The sequence below is a fragment of the Schistocerca gregaria genome, chromosome 8, assembly GCF_023897955.1.
Source record: "Schistocerca gregaria isolate iqSchGreg1 chromosome 8, iqSchGreg1.2, whole genome shotgun sequence".
Classification (NCBI taxonomy): Eukaryota; Metazoa; Arthropoda; class Insecta; order Orthoptera; family Acrididae; genus Schistocerca; species Schistocerca gregaria.
In genome coordinates this window covers 147,589,119-147,609,920 of record NC_064927.1, presented here as the reverse complement: position 1 = coordinate 147,609,920, position 20,802 = coordinate 147,589,119, and the positions used below count along the sequence as shown (strand labels likewise).

Here is a 20,802-nt window from a genome sequence, read left to right as displayed (position 1 = left end):
AAGCATTCGTTCGAGAAGATTCATCTACTCTTAATCTTCACCTCGAAAATACATTGGCGTGCAAAACTTAGTGTCACTGCCAAGTAAGGCGACCCGATGAATCTTGGACCATAGATAGAAAGGACTGCTATAGTATAGTACACAAGGTAACTTAAAGAATTAGGCGACTAAACGAACAGAAATGATACTTTCATTCAAAGACAGTATCTACAATCGAGTCACCGCTAGTCATGGTGTTTCCCTGAACATTACAAATGGTGAGACGTGGTTCTTAATAGCCTGTGACAGCACTACAGACAACAGTACATCGTCTGCTACGTGCTGCTGTGATGACCTCGAGGTTGAAAAGTTCTTGTGGTAGGACGTCCCACACCACCACCAGCGCGGGTGGATGGTCGCTGGCGCATTTGGACGTGCAGAAATGAGTCTCTCCAGCACATCTCACACGTGTTCACTGGCATTTATGTTAGGGAATGAGCAGGCCCGTCCATTCTTCGAATATCTTCTCGTTCCAAAATCTCCTCCACCTGCACTGTCCGATGCGGTTGCGCATTGTCATCCAAAAAATGAATTCAGGGCCGAATACACCGCTGAGAAGACGCCCATGGACCACAATCAGAGTGTCACAATAACTTTGAACTGTGAGTGGACCGTGTCCAAAGATCACGTTCGACAATGTTCCTGGTTGCATTACGTCTTTTCATTTCTGGCCATATGTGGGTAGCCCTACATTGCCGATCATGATCGTTTCGGTGCCCCAGATGCTACGGTGTGGGGTGGTATGATGTTACATGGGCGTAGAGACCAAATCTTTGAACACATTACACGTATCGGTCACCTTTATTGCGACACTGCATTCCTTTCCAATTTGCGTATTTTGAGAGATGCATTCGTCACTGACTTCATTTTCATGGATGACAATGCGCGACCGCATGGAACAGCGCATGGGAGCGATTGGAACGGGAGGATATTCCAGGAATCTACTGGCCTTCTCGTTCCACCGACTTAAATGCTATCTAGCACGTGTGGGAAGTGTTCGGCTGACATATTGCAGCATGTCTAATGCACCAACGACCGTCCAACAGTTACAAGTCGCTCTGGTTGAGGAATGGAACACTCTACGACAAGAACACGTTCCAGAGCATACACAGGCGGGCGTTGAGATCTCACACCCTATTAAGAACTACGTACGTCTTTTGTAATGTCCAGCAGACCATCGTGAATTGCGGTGACTTCAGGGTAATTATTGTCTTTCAGTAAAACCGTCATTTCTGTTAGTTGCATTGCGTATTTCCTTCAGTCGAGTAAGCTTCTATGCTATAGCAGTTGTCTCTATATTTGGTCCAAGTTTTACACGCTGTGTTACTTGGTAATGTTACATCATGTGAAAGTTGCTTTCGTCCTGACGTTTTGCACACTAATGTATTATTAAGATAAAGACGAAAGTTTGATTAATGATCTTGAACGAACGCTTCGAAAAGCTTAAGAGGTACAAAATTTTGTGTCACAACTATCCCAAATATCGACTTTCGGCAACTATTTCCCAAAAAAGGCTCCAGTCCCGGAGCAAGACAGAGTTTTAAGGTCTTCACTGCTTTGATAATTTGTCGATGAATAAGGGTTCCACTTGTTGCGCGTCATTGCAATGACCGAAATGATTTATTCAGATAATTTTTTTAATGAGCTCCACGTTTTATGCTTGGTCTTCGATTACTGCAAAGAGCAACTATGGCGTTTGTTAAAGACCACATATCTTCATTTTCAACTTCTGTAGTCCTCTCTCCCTTTTTTGCGTATGATATTACGGTATGATTATTCCTTTGCGACCGTCTAATTATAACTTAATAAAAATTGTGTTTTATTCAGTTGTAATTAGACAGTCATAAACTAATAATTATAGCCGTAACGCAATACGACATATTTTGTTGTGAAAACTGAATGTCTTCTTCCTCCTCGTCGTTTCTCATACATTAGGATTTTGCTTCCTCTTGTTGTATCCAGCTATTGCATATGAATATTTTCTTTTCTGGTTTAGCCACTTGTCTCTTGATCATCATAATGATCTTTTCCACTACTGGTCAGAAGTTCATTTTTATTTAGTGTGTTTTCTTGTTTTCGTTCTTGTGTTATTATCTCCATTTATTCTCACATTCATTTTTCTGCTCGTTTACAGTTACACACTTAAAGATTGACTTACATGAGACACTACAACAATATAAAGAATTATTTCAGTATTCTTTCCAGTTCTTAGACATTCCTATGTCTTCATCAGTATTTCATGTTTGACTTGTCTCTGTTCGTTTTTATCCATCCAAATAATTCACAATAGCTGTGCACGGCTGACCAATTTTCTGATTTCATTCCGACATCATTACTATAGGTATCCTGTAAAAGACAGTGTGGTTGTCAGAATAGTCTTCCGTCAGTTTTCCTTTATGATTTTTTAAAATCTTCCTTATTTTCCTTGTGAGACAATCCAGAGTCTTTTCATATATTCATTAATTTACTTCTATTATCTACGGCATTCGGTTCAGAATCACGTTTCACAAACCTTCGAATCTCCTCACTATGAAACTCTGTTCTTGTTTCCCTTAACGCAGAACTGACAATATCTTCCTTTCGCTGCCAGTGATATTACTGGCACTGTGTAGTTTCCTCCCGTCAAAATATTATTTAACTTAGTATGCTATTTGTTCTCGCAATACTTTCTTTTAGCTCTTGAAATTTTCTAGATTTTGATGTATGCTTTACAGGTCATCTTCTTAATCTTTCCTTTCTTTTCGTAAATTATTACAATCATCTTTATATATTTGTTATTTCTCCCTTATTCTCATTATCATGATAATTAGATGACATATTCAACAAAAAATTGTCATTTTGTCACGTACATTTCTGAGACGTGTGAAAAAACGTGTCTTTTTAAAAAGAATTAGCTTAATAAAGATGAATCTAATAAAGATAAGCATTTCAGTTCATTTTAACAGTTTGCTTACCACTGCATACCAGCAGTGATATTTAATGGCAATTGCAAAACGATGTAGCACAGTACCATGTTTTGTGTCCATTCGTTTTAAGTCTCGGTTAAGTTATATTTTATCGAAATCTTACTTTTAACTCATTAAAAGAATTTTAGATGGCCTTTATAGTAACTACCAATCTCTACCTTCAATCTGCGAGTATGTTAATACTTTTAAGATTACTCGGTTGTGTAGCAACTTAATATGTCAATTGCAAAAGCGTTGAAAAACATAATACTTGTGATATCCTGTAGTTCTGAAATGTACCTGCAGGTTTCAGCGTTATCCATTTTCCATGTTGTTATGAAGAAGTCTCAACAATTAAATCTGCATGACCTTCTGAATAGAAACCAGTGTCATCAATAAATTACAAGTTAGAGGGTTTGTTATTGCTGATGCAGGCAAAAGGATTGTACCGAGGAGACCTCTTTACACATAAATTTTAATGACTTTTCCTTCCACAGATGTGCATGTTTTACAAAATAACTGAATTACTTACTTATCGTGCTGTTCCCAAAATATGAGAACTGTGGTCAGACGGTTTTTTGTACAAGCGCCATTTCTCAAGTATACTGTAGGTACTATCAGATACAAACATCGCAAATGAACATAGTAACTAGTCTAATTAATGTCTGGCCAAATAATGCTACATTTGAGTATATTTTTAACATAATTGTGTAACAGAAATTTACCTGATATGGCACTGAAGCTAACATATTAATGTCACCAGAGTATGTAAGAGTAAGAGTGTTTACAGTATTGTAACTAAGTATCTTTATCCAGATAACAAAAACAACTGGTTGTCCTTATGTGTGCAAATAATGCTGTCTATCTACTAACACTTTTGGAACCTATATACAGGGAAAATAATGAAGAAACAGAACAAAACTGAAGTCATATGGATTAAAGGGAAAAGTATTTTGAAACTACAGGAGAAACTGGTGCAATAAAGTTGTTTTGTGACGCGTTTAATGACTGAAATTTTACATGTATTTATGAGACAAGTATCAAGTTTTCGACTCTCTACAGTTATGCACTGCGCTGAAGTTGTTACTGGTGTTGGACAGTTGGGACTGGAGTTCAAAACGTTCTCTTCACTCCTATACTGTATCGTTAAAGGAGAAATGAAAAGCAGATGATGTACTGTTTGTTAAACAGTGCAGAGTAGATACAGAGAGCTATAGATGGCGAGTGATAATGGTAGTGTTGGAGAGAGTGGGACTAGTGTAGGTTTTCTTCGAGAGGTATAAGCTTTTGTTGTTTCACTTGAGTTTAGCTGCATGGCCACTGCACCCGCTTGTTTGTGTTTTAGTTTTATTTTGCACAGTTGTTTCACCTTTCTCACCATCTTAATTAGCCTTCCCTTAGCTTCCTTGGAAATAATGTTTTGTACACTCCATCTAGCATTCTTCTTAGAGGTTACCGTAAGTAAACTTTTAAAGTATATAACACTATTAAATGTTCCGTTAAAACGGGTGACTATTTGTGTCTTTCGTTTTGCACACTGTAGAATCCATTTTGTCAAGTAAGCGATCCCAGGAGCACCTACCGCAGCAGGAGCAACCGCTGGTGCAACCGCCTCCACTGCAGCAGCTGCAGCAGCAGTTACAGCAGCAACAGCAGCAGCAACAGCAACCCCAACTGCTGCAGCAGCAGCCGCAGCAACCGCAACCGCAGCAGCAACAACAGCAAAAGTCAGTGGAACAGCAGCACAGGGAGCAGCACCTGCAAAGGCTGCACCTACAGCTGCAGCAGCTGCTGCTGCAATACCAACAGCAACAGCAACAACAGCAGCAGCAACAACAGCAACAGCAGAAGCAGCAGCAGCTGCAGCAAACGGCCAAAAAGCCGCATACTGGTCGGCCGCAGCAGAAACCAGTGCGGCAGTTGCTGCAGCAACCGAACGGGCGCCAAACCACCCCGCGGGTGCAAGATGGCCGCCAGTCGGCCACCTGGCGGCCGGAGGCTCAACAAGCTAAAGGCAAACCGCCTTCCGCCGCGGGCGCCGCGCAGCGGCAGGAGACGGAACTGCAGCGCTTACTGCAGCACCTCAAGCTGGAAATGTCTGTGGAGGAGCTACACGCCAAACTGCGTGAGATTCTGGAGAAACGAGGTAGACCAAAACTGTTTCTTCGTAACGCTTGTAGCCAGTTTGACTCCTCTCCTTCGTCCCTCCGAAATAACATTCCCCTGATTAACTTTCGTCGAAAAAGGGAGTAGATTGTACTTGTAACAAGCATGTGACATCGATGTTGCATGGAGCGCAAATAGCTGTACTATACAAGTAATTCCTACCCTTATCTATGATTATTTTTGTTACTACCTAGTAATTCCATGACCTGTTATTTACAGCCTGGGTCGTAAATATGTTTTCTTCCTGACATTTCGAAAGACCCACTCGTCCAAATACCTAGTGTACATCAAATTAATAGTAACGCCCCTATTTCTTTCGGTTCATTCATTGTAGTCAAGATAACATTCTGTAAATGCTTATATTTCCCTATTTAAAGTAGCAAACTTGCTTTCAATTGGCAAATGTTCGCAGCAGTTTCTCCATTATTTTGAAATCTTGATGAGTAAATTTCCTAACAGCTTCTTTTTTTGAATTGGTATTCATTCTTTCATCTAAAATTGGCTCGATAAATAGAAATACTGAATATTCACTTATATATCTCTCTAAGGATTATCTCAATAGCCATTGGTAACATTACCTAACAGTCCTTCCTTTAACGCCCTCTTCCTTCCCTTATCGCTAAAACTTTCCGTACTATATTCTTGGTATTGTTCTTCGAGAGTACGTTATAATTTTAATGCAATTGTTGTATTAGTTAGGCCGCCTTTCAGTTTACTTTTGGCTAAAACGTAGTTACTATATTAGAAAAAGTAAGCGTAGCTTGCACGCCTTGTAGAGGTACATGTATTTTGTTTAATTTTATCTTTGGAAAGTGATCTATCGAAAAAAAGGAAAATAAAAGTAAAATGGTTTTTACTTTTGAGGAAGTGTAAGCATATTCGGTTATAATTGCGGGCCAAAGTAATTCATCTGCAGAAAATGTAGATAGCACCCGTAAACTGAAAATGTGTGCTAAATGAGGTGGCGTAAGACATTTCAGCTAGTGGAGAATACGCTCTGAACCTCCTACGGTGGCCTTGTGGCACAGCCCGACATTCGACGTGGAACGGACAGAGCGATAGCACTCTGATGCTAAGCAAGGCCACGTATGGGGAGAGTTGGAACTTGATATTTCTCTCAAGCCATGTTCGACACAACCCTTTTATTTTTCTACAATGACCATTTCGCTTTATCACCTAAATTTTAATTGTTGCAGAGTTCGCTGAAAGTCTTCCTGGATCCACGCAGCGCAGCCCGTATCCATCTAGAAGGCGTAAGTACATACATGCGTTTTTGAGCTTGTTTCTTCACGGCACAAAACTGAATTTTATGCATTTTTTTCAGGGGACTTAATACCAATTATATTTGGAAGAATGCAGCCTTGTAATCATTTATCACAACCAATTTCGGTCTTTTCCGTTCCTCCAGGCAACTGTACAGCGACAAAACAGAAGAGAACGTACTGTACCATCAAAGTGGAATGCAAAGTCCTATGAAACCAATAATGAATTTACGAAAGAACACAATCACAACGTTACATGTCACACACGTCGTCACACCCGAAGAGCCATTTATAGTCAAAAAATGTATAAAAAGTATCTCAAGAAGGCAGTAGCTAGGCAATGTGGTCAATCAGTGGCAAACGATAAACTGGCTGCCAAGCACACAGGAAACGATCTGTGAAGTTCAACAAACGAAATACAATACACACCAGAGACTACAATTGTGATAGTAACACAGTAACATACCTGCCTACACTATGTCATACAGGGTAGATATTATTTAAATCGACAGACTCTGGGAGGCTGCACAGGACACAAAAACAAATATTTCTTTAATGTCATAATTTCCCATGAGTATTATTTAATCCGGTAGAAGGAGTATTCGCTCTTCAGTTGTAATAACTGGTTTGTTGTTCTAACGGTTCCTATTATACTGGTAGAGAGCTTACTTCACTCTTCAGTATTAATAGCTGTTTCACTTTCGTATTTATTTGTATGTCTTGATCCACCACGGTACTTGTTTACTAATGGAGCGATGCACCTGGAGTGAGTACACTGCTATGGTTAATGCTTGCTACATAGTGATGAAGTTTTCAACATCCACAGTTCATATATCTGGAGTGAGTTTAATCCATCTGCCACATTTACTTGTCCTTGTCACATGAAGTTCTACGTGAATGTGTGGGCAGGCGTTGTCGGTGACTGTTTAACTGGGCCCCATCTGCTACCTAGGCCATTAAATGACAGTCATCATCAGAGTTTCCTCGCCAGAGCATTGCCACAGTTGATGGATGACGTACAACATGCTCCCAAATAGTTTAAATGGCTCTAAGCATTATGGAACTTAACATCTGAGGTCATCAGTCCCCTAGGCTTAGAATTACTAAAACCTAACTAACCTATAGACATCACACACATCCATGCCCGAGGCAGGATTCGAATCTGCGACAGTAGCAGAAGCGCGGTTCCGGACTGAAGCGCCTAGAACCGCTCGGCCACAGCGGCCGGCACTTGCTCCAAGGGAGAGGTTCCAGCTTGAAGGGCGCCAGCATGTTCCATCCGTCCTCAGTCTCGATTCTTGAACCAGCTTCCATAAAAGTCGATTGGCAGAGGGGGTCCTGTACCATGGCCCACTTGATCCCCTGATATGATCCATCTGGCCTTTTTTGAGTGAGGAGAGCTACTCAGCCTTGTTTACAAAACCCATGTTTAACGAGAAAAGAATCTAGTTGCCCAGATAGTAGGACCTTGCCGTTGGTGGGGAGGCTTGCGTGCCTCAACGATACAGATAGCCGTACCGTAGGTGCAACCACAACGGAGGAGTATCTGTTGAGAGGCCAGACAAACGTTTGGTTCCTGAAGAGGGGCAGCAGCCTTTTCAGTAGTTGCAGGGGCAACAGTATGGACGATTGACTGACCTGGCCTTGTAACAATAACCAAAACGGCCTTGCTGTTGTGGTACTGCGAATGGCTGAAAGCAAGGGGAAACTACAACCGTAATTTTCCCGAGGGCATGCAGCTTTACTGTATGGTCAAATGATGATGGCGTCCTCTTGGGTAAAAATATTCCGGAGGTAAAATAGTCCCCCAATCGGATCTCCGGGCGGGGACTACTCAGGACAACGTCGTTATCAGGAAAAAGAAAACTGGCATTCTACGAATCGGAGCGTGGAATATCAGATCCCTTAATCGGGCAGGTAGGTTAGAAAATTTAAAAAGTGAAATGGATACGTTAAAGTTAGATATAGTGGGAATTAGTGAAGTTCGGTGGCAGGAGGAACAAGACTTCTGGTCAGGTGAATACAGGGCTATAAATACAAAATCAAATAGGGGTCATGCAGGAGTAGGTTTAATAATGAATAAAAAAATGGAGTGCAGGTAAGCTACTACAAACAGCTAGGGAACGTATTATGGTGGCCAAGATAGACACGAAGCCCATGCCTACTACAGTAGTACAAGTTTATATGCCAACTGGCTCTACAGATGACGAAGAAATTGATTAAATGTATGACGAGATTAAAGAAATTATTCAGGTAGTGAAGGATGACGAAAATTTAATAGTCATGGGTGACTAGAATTCGACAGTAGGAAAAGGGAGAGAAGGAAACATAGTAGGTGAACGTGGATTCATGCTAAGAAATGAAAGAGGAAGCCGCCTGGTAGAATTTTGCACAGAGCATAACTTAATCATAGCTGACATTTGGTTCAAGAATCATAAAAGAAGGTTGTACACATGGAAGAATCCTGGAGATACTAAAATGTGTCAGATAGATTATATAATGCTAATACAGAGATTTAGGAACCAGGTTTTAAGTTGTAAGACATTTCCAGGGGCAGATGTGGACTCTCACCACAATCTATTGGTTATGAACTGTAGATTAAAACAGAAGGAAATCCAAAAAGGTGGGAATTTAAGGGATGGGACCTGGATAAACTGAAAGAAACAGAGGTTGTACAGAGTTTCAGGGAGAGCATAAGGGAACAATTGACAGGAAGGGGGAAAACGAATACAGTAGAAGACGAATGGGTAACTCTGAGGGATGAAGTAGTGAAGGCAGCAGAGGATCAAGTAGGTAAAAAGACGAGGGCTACTAGAAATCCTTGGGTAACAGAAGATATATTGTATTTAATTTATGAAAGGAGAAAATATAAAAATGCAGAAAATGAAGCAGGCAAAAAGGAATACAAACGTCTCAAAAATGAGATCGACAGGAAGTGCAAAATGCCTAAGCAGGCATGGCTAGAGGACAAATATAAGGATGTAGAGGCTTATCTCACTAGGGGTAAGATAGATACTGCCTACAGGAAAATTAAAGAGACCTTTGGAGAAAAGGGAGCCACTTGTATGAATAGCAAGAGCTCTGATGGAAACCCAGTTCTAAGCAAAGAGGGGAAAGCAGAAAGGTGGAAGGAGTATATAGAGGGTCTATAAAAGGGCGATGTACTTGAGGACAATATTATGGCAGTGGAGGAGGATGTAGATGAAGATGAAATGGGAGATATGATACTGCGTGAAGAGTTTGACAGAGCACTGAAAGACCTGAGTCGAAACAAGGCCCCCGGAGTAGATAACATTCCATTAGAACTACTGACGGCCTTGGGAGAGCCAGTCCTGACAAAACTCTACCATCTGGTGAGCAAGATGTATGAAACAGGCGAAATACCCTCAGACTTCAAGAAGAATACAATAAATCCAATCCCAAAGAAAGCAGGTATTGACAGATGTGAAAATTACCGAACTATCAGTTTAATAAGTCACAGCTGCAAAATACTAACGCGAATTATTTACAGACGAATGGAAAAACTGGTATAAGCCGACCTCGGAGAAGATCAGTTTGGATTATGTAGAAATGTTGGAACACGTGAGGCAATACTTACCTTACGACTTTTCTTAGAAAATAGATTAAGGAAAAGCAAACCTACGTTTCTAGCATTTGTAGACTTAGCGAAAGCTTTTGACAGTGTTGACTGGAATACACTCTTTCAAATTCTAAAGGTGACAGGGGAAAATACAGGGAGCGAAACGCTATTTACAATTTGTGCAGACACTAGATGGCAGTTATCAGAGTCGAGAGACATGAAAGGGAAGCAGTGGATGGTAAGGGAGTTAGACAGGGTTGTAGCCTCTCCCCAATGTTATTCAGTCTGCATATTGAGGAAGCAGTAAAGGAAACAAAAGAAAAATTCGGAGTATGTATTAAAATCCATGGAGAAGAAATAAAAACTTTGAGGTTCGCCGATGACTTTGTCATTCTGTCAGAGACAGCAAAGGACTTGGAAGAGAAGCTGAACGGAATGGATAGTGTCTTGAAAGGAGGATATTAGATGAACATCAACAAAAGCAAAACTAGGGTAATGGAATGTAGTCGAATGAAGTCGGGTGATGTTGAGGGTATTAGATTAGGAAATGAGACACTTAAAGTAGTAAAGGAGTTTTGCTATTTGGGGAGCAAAATAACTGATGATGGTCGAAGTAGAGAGGATATAAAATGTAGACTGGCAATGGCAAGGAAAGCGTTTCTGAAGAAGAGAAATTTGTTAACATCTAGTATAGATTTAAGTGTCAGGAAGTCGTTCCTTAAAGTATTTGTATGGAGTGTAGCCATGTATGGAAGTGAAACATGGACAATAAATAGTTTGGACAAGAAGAGAATAGAAGCTTTCGAAATGTGGTGCTACAGAATAATGTTGAAGATTAGGTGGGTAGATCACGTAACTAATGAGGAGGTATTGAATAGGATTGGAGAGAAGAGAAGATTGTGGCACAACTTGACTAGAAGAAGAGATCGGTTGGTAGGAGATGTTTTGAGGCATCAAGGGATCAGAAATTTAGCATTGGAGGGCAGTGTGGAGGGTAAAAATAGTAGAGGGAGACAAAGAGATGAATACACTAAGCAGATTCAGAAGGATGTAGGTTGCAGTAGGTACTGGGAGATGAAGGAGCTCGCACAGGATAGATTAGCATGGAGAGCTGCATCAAACCAGTCTCAGGACTGAAGACCACAACAACAACAACAACAACAACAAGTACGAATTGGTGTCCTCGTAAAATGGTGCCTCACAGAGAAACACCCAAAAAAAGTGTTTTCAATGTTCCATGAAACATCCCAGATTTTATTATTTCCATTAATTTTCATCAAAAGAAAACTTCTACCAGTTTAAAAATGCCCACAGGTAATTATGACATTAGAAAAAAATATTTGTTTTGGTGTCCAGTGCAATCTCCCAGAGTTTGTCCGTTTAAATAATTTTGACCCTTTATAATAATGCAGAATTATGGCAGTGAGATGGCAATGTTTAACGAAGAATATAATCGCTGTGGCTTTCATTTTTGGTCCAGTGGTGTCTGACTGTATCAAAAAATATATATACGAGTTTCACATGACAAAAACATAATACATAAATTAAAAAACAACTTTCTAACGAACGTAGCTTTTATCATAAGGGATAAGGTACACGCTAACACCAATTAATCTAGTTACACCACATAATTTAAAATGTATTACTATCGAAATGAGTGAGAAGTACAATATGTAGGCTCAAAATTACAAGTCATACAATTAATTATAACCGTTATCTAATAATTCACGAAAATAAAAAAGAGTAAATAAATTAAATAAATAAATCTTCATTTGTTCATGTGATGAAAATGGTTCCTGCCTTCCCTCTTGTGCTCCCCGTTGTTTTCTGTTCTCTTTTCGTATTTCTGTCGGTACAAATTCTGATCACCTATCCCTAAAATCTTATCCATTTCGTCTGATTTCTCCTGATACCGTCCTCATGCTCCAGTACAGTTCTTCGTGGGAATCCATCTCTTTGACGGTCCCATATATCCCTCAGTGTTTTTCCTCCCTTCTTTCTCTAGCTGTTATGCACTGTATCTTCTCAGCTATATTTAGTGCCGCATTTCTCTCCGTTGCCTTGGAGTATATGATCTTTGCATTTTTAGATGCACTCTTTTTATTGTACACTTGTAGTCAAACTAAAAGGTTGACTTCATTTTATTCACACTGTCTATTATTTCCTCGTTGCTCTCGTTTCTTCCTTTCGTACAGACGATTAAGCTGCCGTGCGGATATCATTTTATGCTACCTCGCAATGTTATATCTTGTCTCCAAAAACCACGTTTGAGATTTTGATGTTCTCTCTTACGCTACGAGAAGCTATTAGCGCTAGAGAAAAAAATGAGCTAGACCTTTTTTTAGGACATTTAGTGAGTTAGATTTTGTGTTGGGATGCGTTTTCGCTGGAGGCAAAGATTTTCGAATTATTCAAGAAAAACGTACTGAAGCAACCTTCAAACGCCCCTCCAGCTCGTAGCATTCCCCCCTACCGCTGTACAACAATTTTAGACTACATGAACTATTCCCATTACTCGACCTCTTTTGGTTTCTACTGACTAGGCTTTTACACCACCAGCATACCCAGCCATTTCGTTAACATTATTAATTAAAGGTGTCCGTGAAGCACCTTTTGAAACGCTACGCTAAAATAAATTACGTCGACAATCCGATTCAGACTTAACCCTTGAAACAGTAGTTTCGTAGTCAGAAGGCCTGGCGAGTGCAATTATGTAATTTTTAATTTTGTGGCTATTGAAACTCACATAGTTGTTACGTAAAATTCACACAAACGTCAGTTTTACAGTTTGCAAGTACTCGGGAAAGCCGATGAATTAATGAGGCCAGTCAGTGAAGACCAAAAGAGATCGAACGTGGGAAATAATTTGTGCAGTCGCAAATTTTTTACGTTTGCAGTAGGGCGTGCTATGAACAATGGACTAAAAAATGTGACCGGTAGGGGCTGAGTGTAGGAGTGTGGATGCGTTTGACTGTAACTTCTGTACGTTCTTCTTGAATAACTCTAACGAAAACGTATCCCAGTACAAAATTTAACTAATTCAAATTTTCTGAAAAAACTCCCGTTTGCCGGCCGGCGTGACCGAGCGGTTCTAGGCGCTACAATCCAGAACCTCCTGATCGCTACAGTCGCAGGTTCGAATCCTGTCTCGGGCATGGGTGTGTGTCATGTCCTTAAGTTAGTTAGGTTTAAGTAGTTCTAAGATCTAGGGGACTGATGACCTCAGAAGTTAAGTCCCATAGTGCTCAGATTCATTTGAACCATTTGAACTCCCGTTCTTTTTTTTTTTTTTTTTTTTTTTTTTAGGACTAATTGTTTGCGCGTAGCAAACGAGAGAATATGAAAATGTCACGCGTGGTTTTTGAAGGCAAGATATAATACTGCGGGGTTGCATAAAATGATATCGGTAAGGTTAAATGAATAACAGTGTATATGCACTCAGGTATTTAAATTTTTCTACTATATGCAGGCTGACTTCTGCGGTATTTAGTCCCCAGTAGTATTCTGCCTCTTTTTCTTGCTCTAAGCGATTCTTGGTCCCACCTTTTGGCTGTCGTGCTTAGGTTATCGAGTTGTTACTTTGCATCTTTTTCCGTCTCACTTACTACCCCTATACCGTTCGCAGGGAATAAGTAGGCCACTTGGACCCTATTGCCTTTTCGTCATATTTGGTATTCCTATTTTCTCGTTTACTGCTCTCCACTGCCTGATCACTTCCTTCAACGTTGTTATTGTTGTTGTGGTCTTCAGTCCTCAGAATGGTTTGATGCAGCTCTCCATGCTACTCTATCCTGTGCAAGCTTCTTCATCTCCCAGTACCTACTGCAACCTACATCCTTCCTAATCTGCTTAGTGTAGTCATCTTTTGGTCTCCCTCTACGGTTTTTACCCTCCACGCTGCCCTCCAATACTAAATTGGTGATCCCTTGACGCCTCAGAACATGTCCCTTCTTCTGGTCAAGTTGTGTCACAAACTTCTCTTCTCCCCAATCCTATTCAATACTTCCTCATTTGTTATGTGATCTACCCATCTAATCTGCAGCATTCTTCCGTAGCACCACATTTCGAAAGCTTCTATTCTCTTCTTGTCCAAACTATTTATTGTCCATGTTTCACTTCCATACATGGCAACACTCCATACAAATACTTTCAGAAATGTCTTCCTGACTCTTAAATCTATACTCGATGTTAACAAATTTCTCTTCTTCAGAAAAGCTTTCCTTGCCATTGCCAGTCTACATTTTATATCCTCTCTTCTTCGATCATCATCAGTTATTTTGCTCCCCAAATAGCAAAACTCCTTTACCACTTTAAGTGTCTAATTTCCTAATCTAATTCCCTCAGCATCACCCGACTTAATTCGATTACATTCCATTATCCTTCTATTGCTTTCGTTGATGTTCATCTTACATCCTCCTTTCAAGACACTATCCACTCCGTTCAACTTCTCTTCCAAGTCCTTTGCTGTCTCTGACAGAATTACATTGTCATCGGCGAACCTCAAAGTTTTTATTTCTACTCCATGGATTTTAATACATACTCCGAATTTTTCTTTTTTTTTCTTTACTGCTTGCTCAATATACAGATTGAATAACATCGGGGAGAGGCTACAACCCTGTCTCACTCCCTTCCCAACCACTGCTTCCCTTTCGTGTCCCTCGACTCGAATAACTGCCATCTGGTTTCTGCACAAATTGTAAATAGCCTTTCACTCCCTGTATTTTACCCCTGCCACCTTCAGAATTTAAAAAGAGAGTATTCCAGTCAACATTGTCAAAAGCTTTCTCTAAGTCTACAAATGCTAGAAACGTAGGTTTGTCTTCCTTAATCTAGCTTCTAAGATACATCTTCATCTACATCCTCTTCCATTTCCATAACACTGTCCTCAAGAACATCGCCCTTGTATAGACCCTCTATATACTCCTTCCACCTTTCTGCTTTCCCTTCTTTGTTTACAACTGGGTTTCCATCTGAGCTCTTGATATTCACAAGTGGTTCTCTTTTCTCCAAAGGTCTCTTTAATTTTCCTGTAGGCAGTATCTATCTTATCCCTAGTGAGATAAGCCTCTACATCCTTACATTTGTCCTCTAGCCATCCCTGCTTAGCCTTTTTGCACTTCCTGTCGATGTCATTTTTGAGACGTTTGTATTCCTTTTTGCCTGCTTCATTCACTGCATTTTTATATTTTCTCCTTTCATCAATTAAATTCAATATTTCTTCTGTTACCCAAGGATTTCTACTAGCCCTCGTCGTGCAACGTTATGGTGAATAAAATTGGTGACAATCCATCTCGCTGTTTGACAACACTGTTGATCTCAAACTCGTCTGTTAGTGCTCTTCTCAAATGTTTCAAATGCCTATGAGCACTATGGGAATTAACATCTGAGGTCATCAGTCCCCTAGAATAATGCTCAAACCTGGTGAAACAACGCTCCGGTGGGCGGTTTGCGGGTTTAAATAACCTCGGAGTATGACTGGTACATTTGACCACCGGTCGTCGCATGGCGGCGCTGGCAGCAATCCACATACGCAGAGGTGGGATGATGCATGTCAGACTACTGTGCATCGAGTAAGTGTGAAGACGGTACTGGTGACTATGTGTTTAAAATGGCTCAAAGAACACATATTGATGACCTTATCAGGGGTAGAATACTAGGGCGACTAGGGGCTGGTCAAACACAGCAGGTCGTAGCACGGGCCCTCCGTGTGACACAAAGTGTGATCTCGAGATTGTGGCAATGATTCCAACAGACAGGAAACGTGTCCAGGCGCTACAGTACGGAACATCCGCAGTGTACAGCACCACAAGAAGACCGATATCTCACCATCAGTGCCACGGACTACTGCAGATAGCCTTACTCGGAACCTTACCACAGCCACTCAGCCACTGGAACAGTTGTCTCCAGACACACAGTCTACTACGTCTCAACAGACACGGTTTATTCACCCGGGACCGGCAAGGTGCATTCCACTACCTCCTGGTCACAGGAGAGCCAGTAAATCCTGGTGTCAATAACACAGTACATGGTCATTGGAGCAGTGGTCCCAGGTTATGTTCACAGACGTGTCCAGGTATAGTATGAACAGTTATTCTCGCCGAGTTTTCATCTGGCGTGAACCAGGGACGAGATGCCAACCCCTTAATGTCCTTGAAAGGGACCTGTATGGAGGTCGTGATTTGATGGTGTGGGGTGGGATTATGATTGATGCACGTACACACCTGCATGTCTTTGGCAGAGGAACTGCAACAGGTCAGGTGTATCTGGACGTCATTTTGCACCGGTATGTCCGCCTTTCCAAGTGTGCAGTGAGTCCCACCTTCCTCCTGATGGATGATAACGCACGGCCCCACCGAGCTGCCATCGTGGAGGAGTACCCTGAAACAGAATATATCAGCCGAATGGAGTGGCCTGCCTGTTCTCCATACCTGAACCCTATCAAGCACGTCTGGGATGCTCTCGGTCGACGTATCGCTGCACGTCTTCAAACCGCTACAGGCACTGGTGCACAAATGGGAGGCTATACTCCAGCAGCTGCCGACCACCTGATACAGAGTATGGCAACCCGTTGTGCGGCCTGTATACGTGAACATGGTGATCATATCCCATAATTATGTCGTGGTACATGCGCAGGAAACAGTAGCGTTTTGTAGCACATGTGTTTCGGGACGGTTTTCTCAGCTTATCCCCAATACCGTGGACTTACAGATCTGTGTCGTGTGTGTTCCCTATGTGCCTATGTTATTAGCGCCAGTTTTGTGCAGTGCCACGTTATGTGGCACCACATTCTGCAATTATCCTTAATTTATGAGCACGAGTGCCCAGAACTCCAATGGCCACTTTGCCTACCACATACACTTCGCCCACCATGGCCACTTTGTCTGGCTCTCCCCTACATTATTTATTATAGTTTTAGATCTTGTGCGCCATTTTCGTTTTTATTAGCGCTGATGAAGAAAAATTTGTTAACATCGAGTATATATTTAAATGTCAGGAAGTCGTTTCTGAAAGTATTTGTATGGAGTGTAGCCATGTGTGGAGGTGAAACATGAACGATAAATAGTTTGGACAGGAAGAGAACAGAAGCTTTCGAAATATGGTGCTACAGAAGAATGCTGAAGATTAGATGGGTAGATCACATAACCAGCGAGGGGGTATTTAATAGAATTGGGGGGAAGAGGAGTTTGTGGCACAACGTGACTAGAAGAAGGGATCGGTTGGTAGGACATGTTCTGTGGCATCAAGGGATCACCAATTTAGTATTGGAGGGCAGCGTGGAGGATAAAAATTGTAGAGCGAAATCCAAGAGATGAATACACTAAGCAGATTCAGAAGGATGTAGGCTGCAGTAGGTACTGGGAGATGAAGAAGCTTCCACAGATAGAGTAGCATGGAGACCTGCATCAAACCAGTCTCAGGACTGAAGATCACAACAACAACAACAACAACAACAGGGCAATTATATTTAGAAGACAAAAAATTAAGGAACAAACGGTTCTTTGAAGATTTTTTTCGTTTTCTTGAAATACTATTCGATCATCTGCATATCATAGAGTATTAAACAATTGCCCCCTGTTGAACTGCTTGATCACCCTCTATCGTAATTGTTCTTATCTTTTCTCCTACTACTATTATAGCCTTGTTTTCCTAACTCTTTGTCTGTTAGTTTGTCAGCTCAGACGCTGAAAAGCGTCGGTGAAGACAGCTTCCTTGTCCAACACCTCTTCCAGCACCCGCCTTTTGCGCTTCCTGCCTACCAGTTTGCGCTTCGTATGTGCAGAGATGTGACGCGCCGTGTCGCCCTGTTGGCAGGTCCGGGCAGCAGCGCCAGCATGAACAAGTCGTCGACCCTGCCGCTGCCGCACCGCGCCGTGGAGCGGCCGGCCTCCAGCGCCAGCAGGGACCGGGACCGGGACCGGGATAGAGACAGAGACCGCGAGGGCTACTACAGCGACCGCAACGAGCTCATCCGGGAGCGCGAGCGAGAGAGGGAGCGCGAGAGGGAGCGCGGCTACCTCAGCGACCACAACTCCAGGTCAGTAGCCCGCCTCCTCACTGCTGCCCAGCACTGTGTCTTGCTGCCGCATCTCAGTCTGGGCCCATAGTACCTGCAGGTTTGTGTGGACAAGAGACACATCAGCACCCACCAATCTCCTATCATCCTTGAGGCCTTTAACCCCATCCACAAGCCTGCTATCCATGTCCATCTCTATAAGTACAGGATGACAACTAATGAACTACATGAAAAAAAACGTAAACTGTTTACAAACCTCGGAGTGCGCACACTTTATTCAACTTGTAAACAAGCAATCCTGTTGGAGGAACATCCGCGACCAGAGGTTGAAAATACCGCAACAGCTGTGAGGTTCTTTAATTTAACACACGACCAGTTTCGGGCTCTTATACGCCCATCTTCAGGTGTCGTAACTTGGTGCTGTGACACCGAGCGCTGCGGTCAAAGTGTACAAGACGAGGTGTGCTGCCAACGAGCGCAGAGCATGGGGTCATGTGCTCGTAGGTAGCACACCGCGTCCTGTACACGTCCACCGTGGCGCTCGGGGTCACAGCACTAAGTTACCGCACCGGAAGATGGGCATATAAGAGCCAGAAACGGGCCGTGTTCTAAATAAAAGAACCGGACGCTATTTTCAGCCTCTACCAACATGTAAACTTCGCTAGAAATACACTACTAGCCATTAACATTGCTACACCAAGAAGAAATGCAGATGATAAACGGGTATTCATTGGACAAATATATTATACTAGAACTGACATGTGGTTACATTTTCACGCAATTTCCGTGGATAGATCCTGAGAAATCAGTACCCAAAACAATCACCTCTGGCGTAATAACTGCCTTGATACGCCTAGGCATTGACTCAAACAGAGCTTCGATGGCGTGTACAGGTACAGCTGCCCATGCAGCTTCAACACGATACCACAGATCATCAAGAGTAGTGACAGGCGTATTGTGACGAGCCAGTTTCTCGGCCGCCATTGACCAGACGTCTTCAATTGGTGAGAGATCTGGAGAATGTGCTGGCCAGGGCAGTAGTCGAACATTTTCTGTATCCAGAAATGCCCGTACAGGACCTGCAACATGTGGTTGTGCATTATCCTGCTGAAATGTAGGGTTTCGCAGGGATCGAATGAAGGGTAGAACCACGGGTCGTAACACATCTGAAATGTAACGTCCACTGTGCAAAGTTCTATCAATGAGAACAAGAGGTGACCGAGACGTGTAACCAATGGCACCCCATACCATCGCTCCGTGTGATACGCCAGAATGGCGATGGCGAATACACGCTTCCACTGTGCATTCACCGCGACGTCACCAAACACGGATGCGAACATCATGATGACGTAAACAGAACCTGGATACATCCGAAGAAATGACGTTTTGCCATCCGTGCTCACAAGTTCGTGGTTGAGTACACCATCGCAGGCGCTCCTGTCTGTGATGCAGCGTCAAGGGTAACCGCAGCCGTGGTCTCCGAGTGATAGGCCATGCTGCTGCAAACGTCCTCGAGCTGTTCGTGCAGATGGTTGTTGTTTTGCAAACGTCCCCATCTGTTGACTCAGGGATCGAGACGTGCATGCACGATCCGTTACAGCCATGCGGATAAGATGTCTGTCATCTCGACTGGTAGTGATACGAGGCCGTTGGGATCCAGCACGGCATTCGATATTATCCTCCTGAACCCATCGATTTCATATTCTGCTAACAGTCATTGGAGCTCGATCAACGCGAGCACCAATGTCGCGATACGATAAACCGCAATCGCGATAGGCTACAATCCGACCTTTATCAAAGTCAGAAATGTGATGGTACGCATTTCTCCTCGTTACACGAGGCATCACGACAACGTTTCACCAGGCAGCTCCGGTCAACTGCTGTTTGTGTATGAGAAATCAGTTGGAAACTTTCCCCATGTCAGCACGTTGTAGGTGTTGCCACCGGCGGTAACCTGGTGTGAATGCCCTGAAAAGCAAATAATTTGCATATCACAGCATCTTCTTACTGTCGGTTAAATTTCGCGTCTGTTGCAAGTCACCATCGTGGTGTAGCAATTTTAATGGCCTGTAGTGTATTCGGATTTACGTTATGACATATGCCTGCCATCATTGGCCATGATGTAGCGCAGACGAATAGTGGATTTCTGCATGGCCCGCTGAAGTGTCAAATCATCTATGCCGTCGATGATCTCCTCAATGGCTGTTTTTAGCTAAGCAATGGTTTTGGGCTTATTGCTGTATACCTTGTCTTTAATATAGCCCCTCAAAAAGGAGTCGCTTGTGCTAAGATCCGGAGACTAATCGAGGCCCATACCAGTGGCCTCTGAATACCCCAGACAAAGTGCTCCTCCAGGACATCAAACACTGTCCTCCTTCGATTGGATCGAACTCCGTCTTACATGAATCACATCTTGTCGAAATCAGGGACGCTTTGGATAGTGGGGATGAAATTATCTTCCAGAACTTTCACGCACCGTTTGGTAGGAATATCGCACCGATTATTCCGTGAATGGCCATTGCACACCATGCAGTCACCTGTTGAGGTTTAAGACACTTCTCGATCGCGAAATGCGTGTCATCAGTCCCTCAAATGCGCCAATTTTGTTTATTGACGAACCCATTCAAATGAAAGTGGGCTTCGTCACTAAATCAAACCATACAGCGCTTCCTTGTTCTCATCATGCCCAGCTGCAAACCATGCAGTTTGGACGTCCTAGCGCCACTGTTCAGAAGTTATGACGATTTTATTTCATATAGTTCAGTAATAGTAATCCTTCGTGGACCCTGCATCCTC

The 20,802-nt window shown here is 42.4% G+C and overlaps 1 protein-coding gene across 3 annotated transcripts in view; it reads left to right on the top strand.

Annotated features, from left to right (window-relative positions):
* The window catches only part of LOC126283955 (protein still life, isoform SIF type 1), a 1,235,171-nt gene that overhangs the window by 5,825 nt on the left and 1,208,544 nt on the right, over positions 1–20,802 (top strand). For 2 of the 3 annotated variants that reach the window (XM_049982392.1, XM_049982391.1), the window contains exons 2-3: positions 6,347–6,403; positions 17,805–18,027. In XM_049982392.1, coding sequence (XP_049838349.1) covers positions 6,347–6,403; positions 17,805–18,027 — 280 coding nt within the window. Of the gene's footprint in view, positions 1–4,527; positions 5,131–6,346; positions 6,404–17,804; positions 18,028–20,802 lie in introns of all 3 variants that reach the window. The other variant, XM_049982390.1, reaches the window with a different exon arrangement.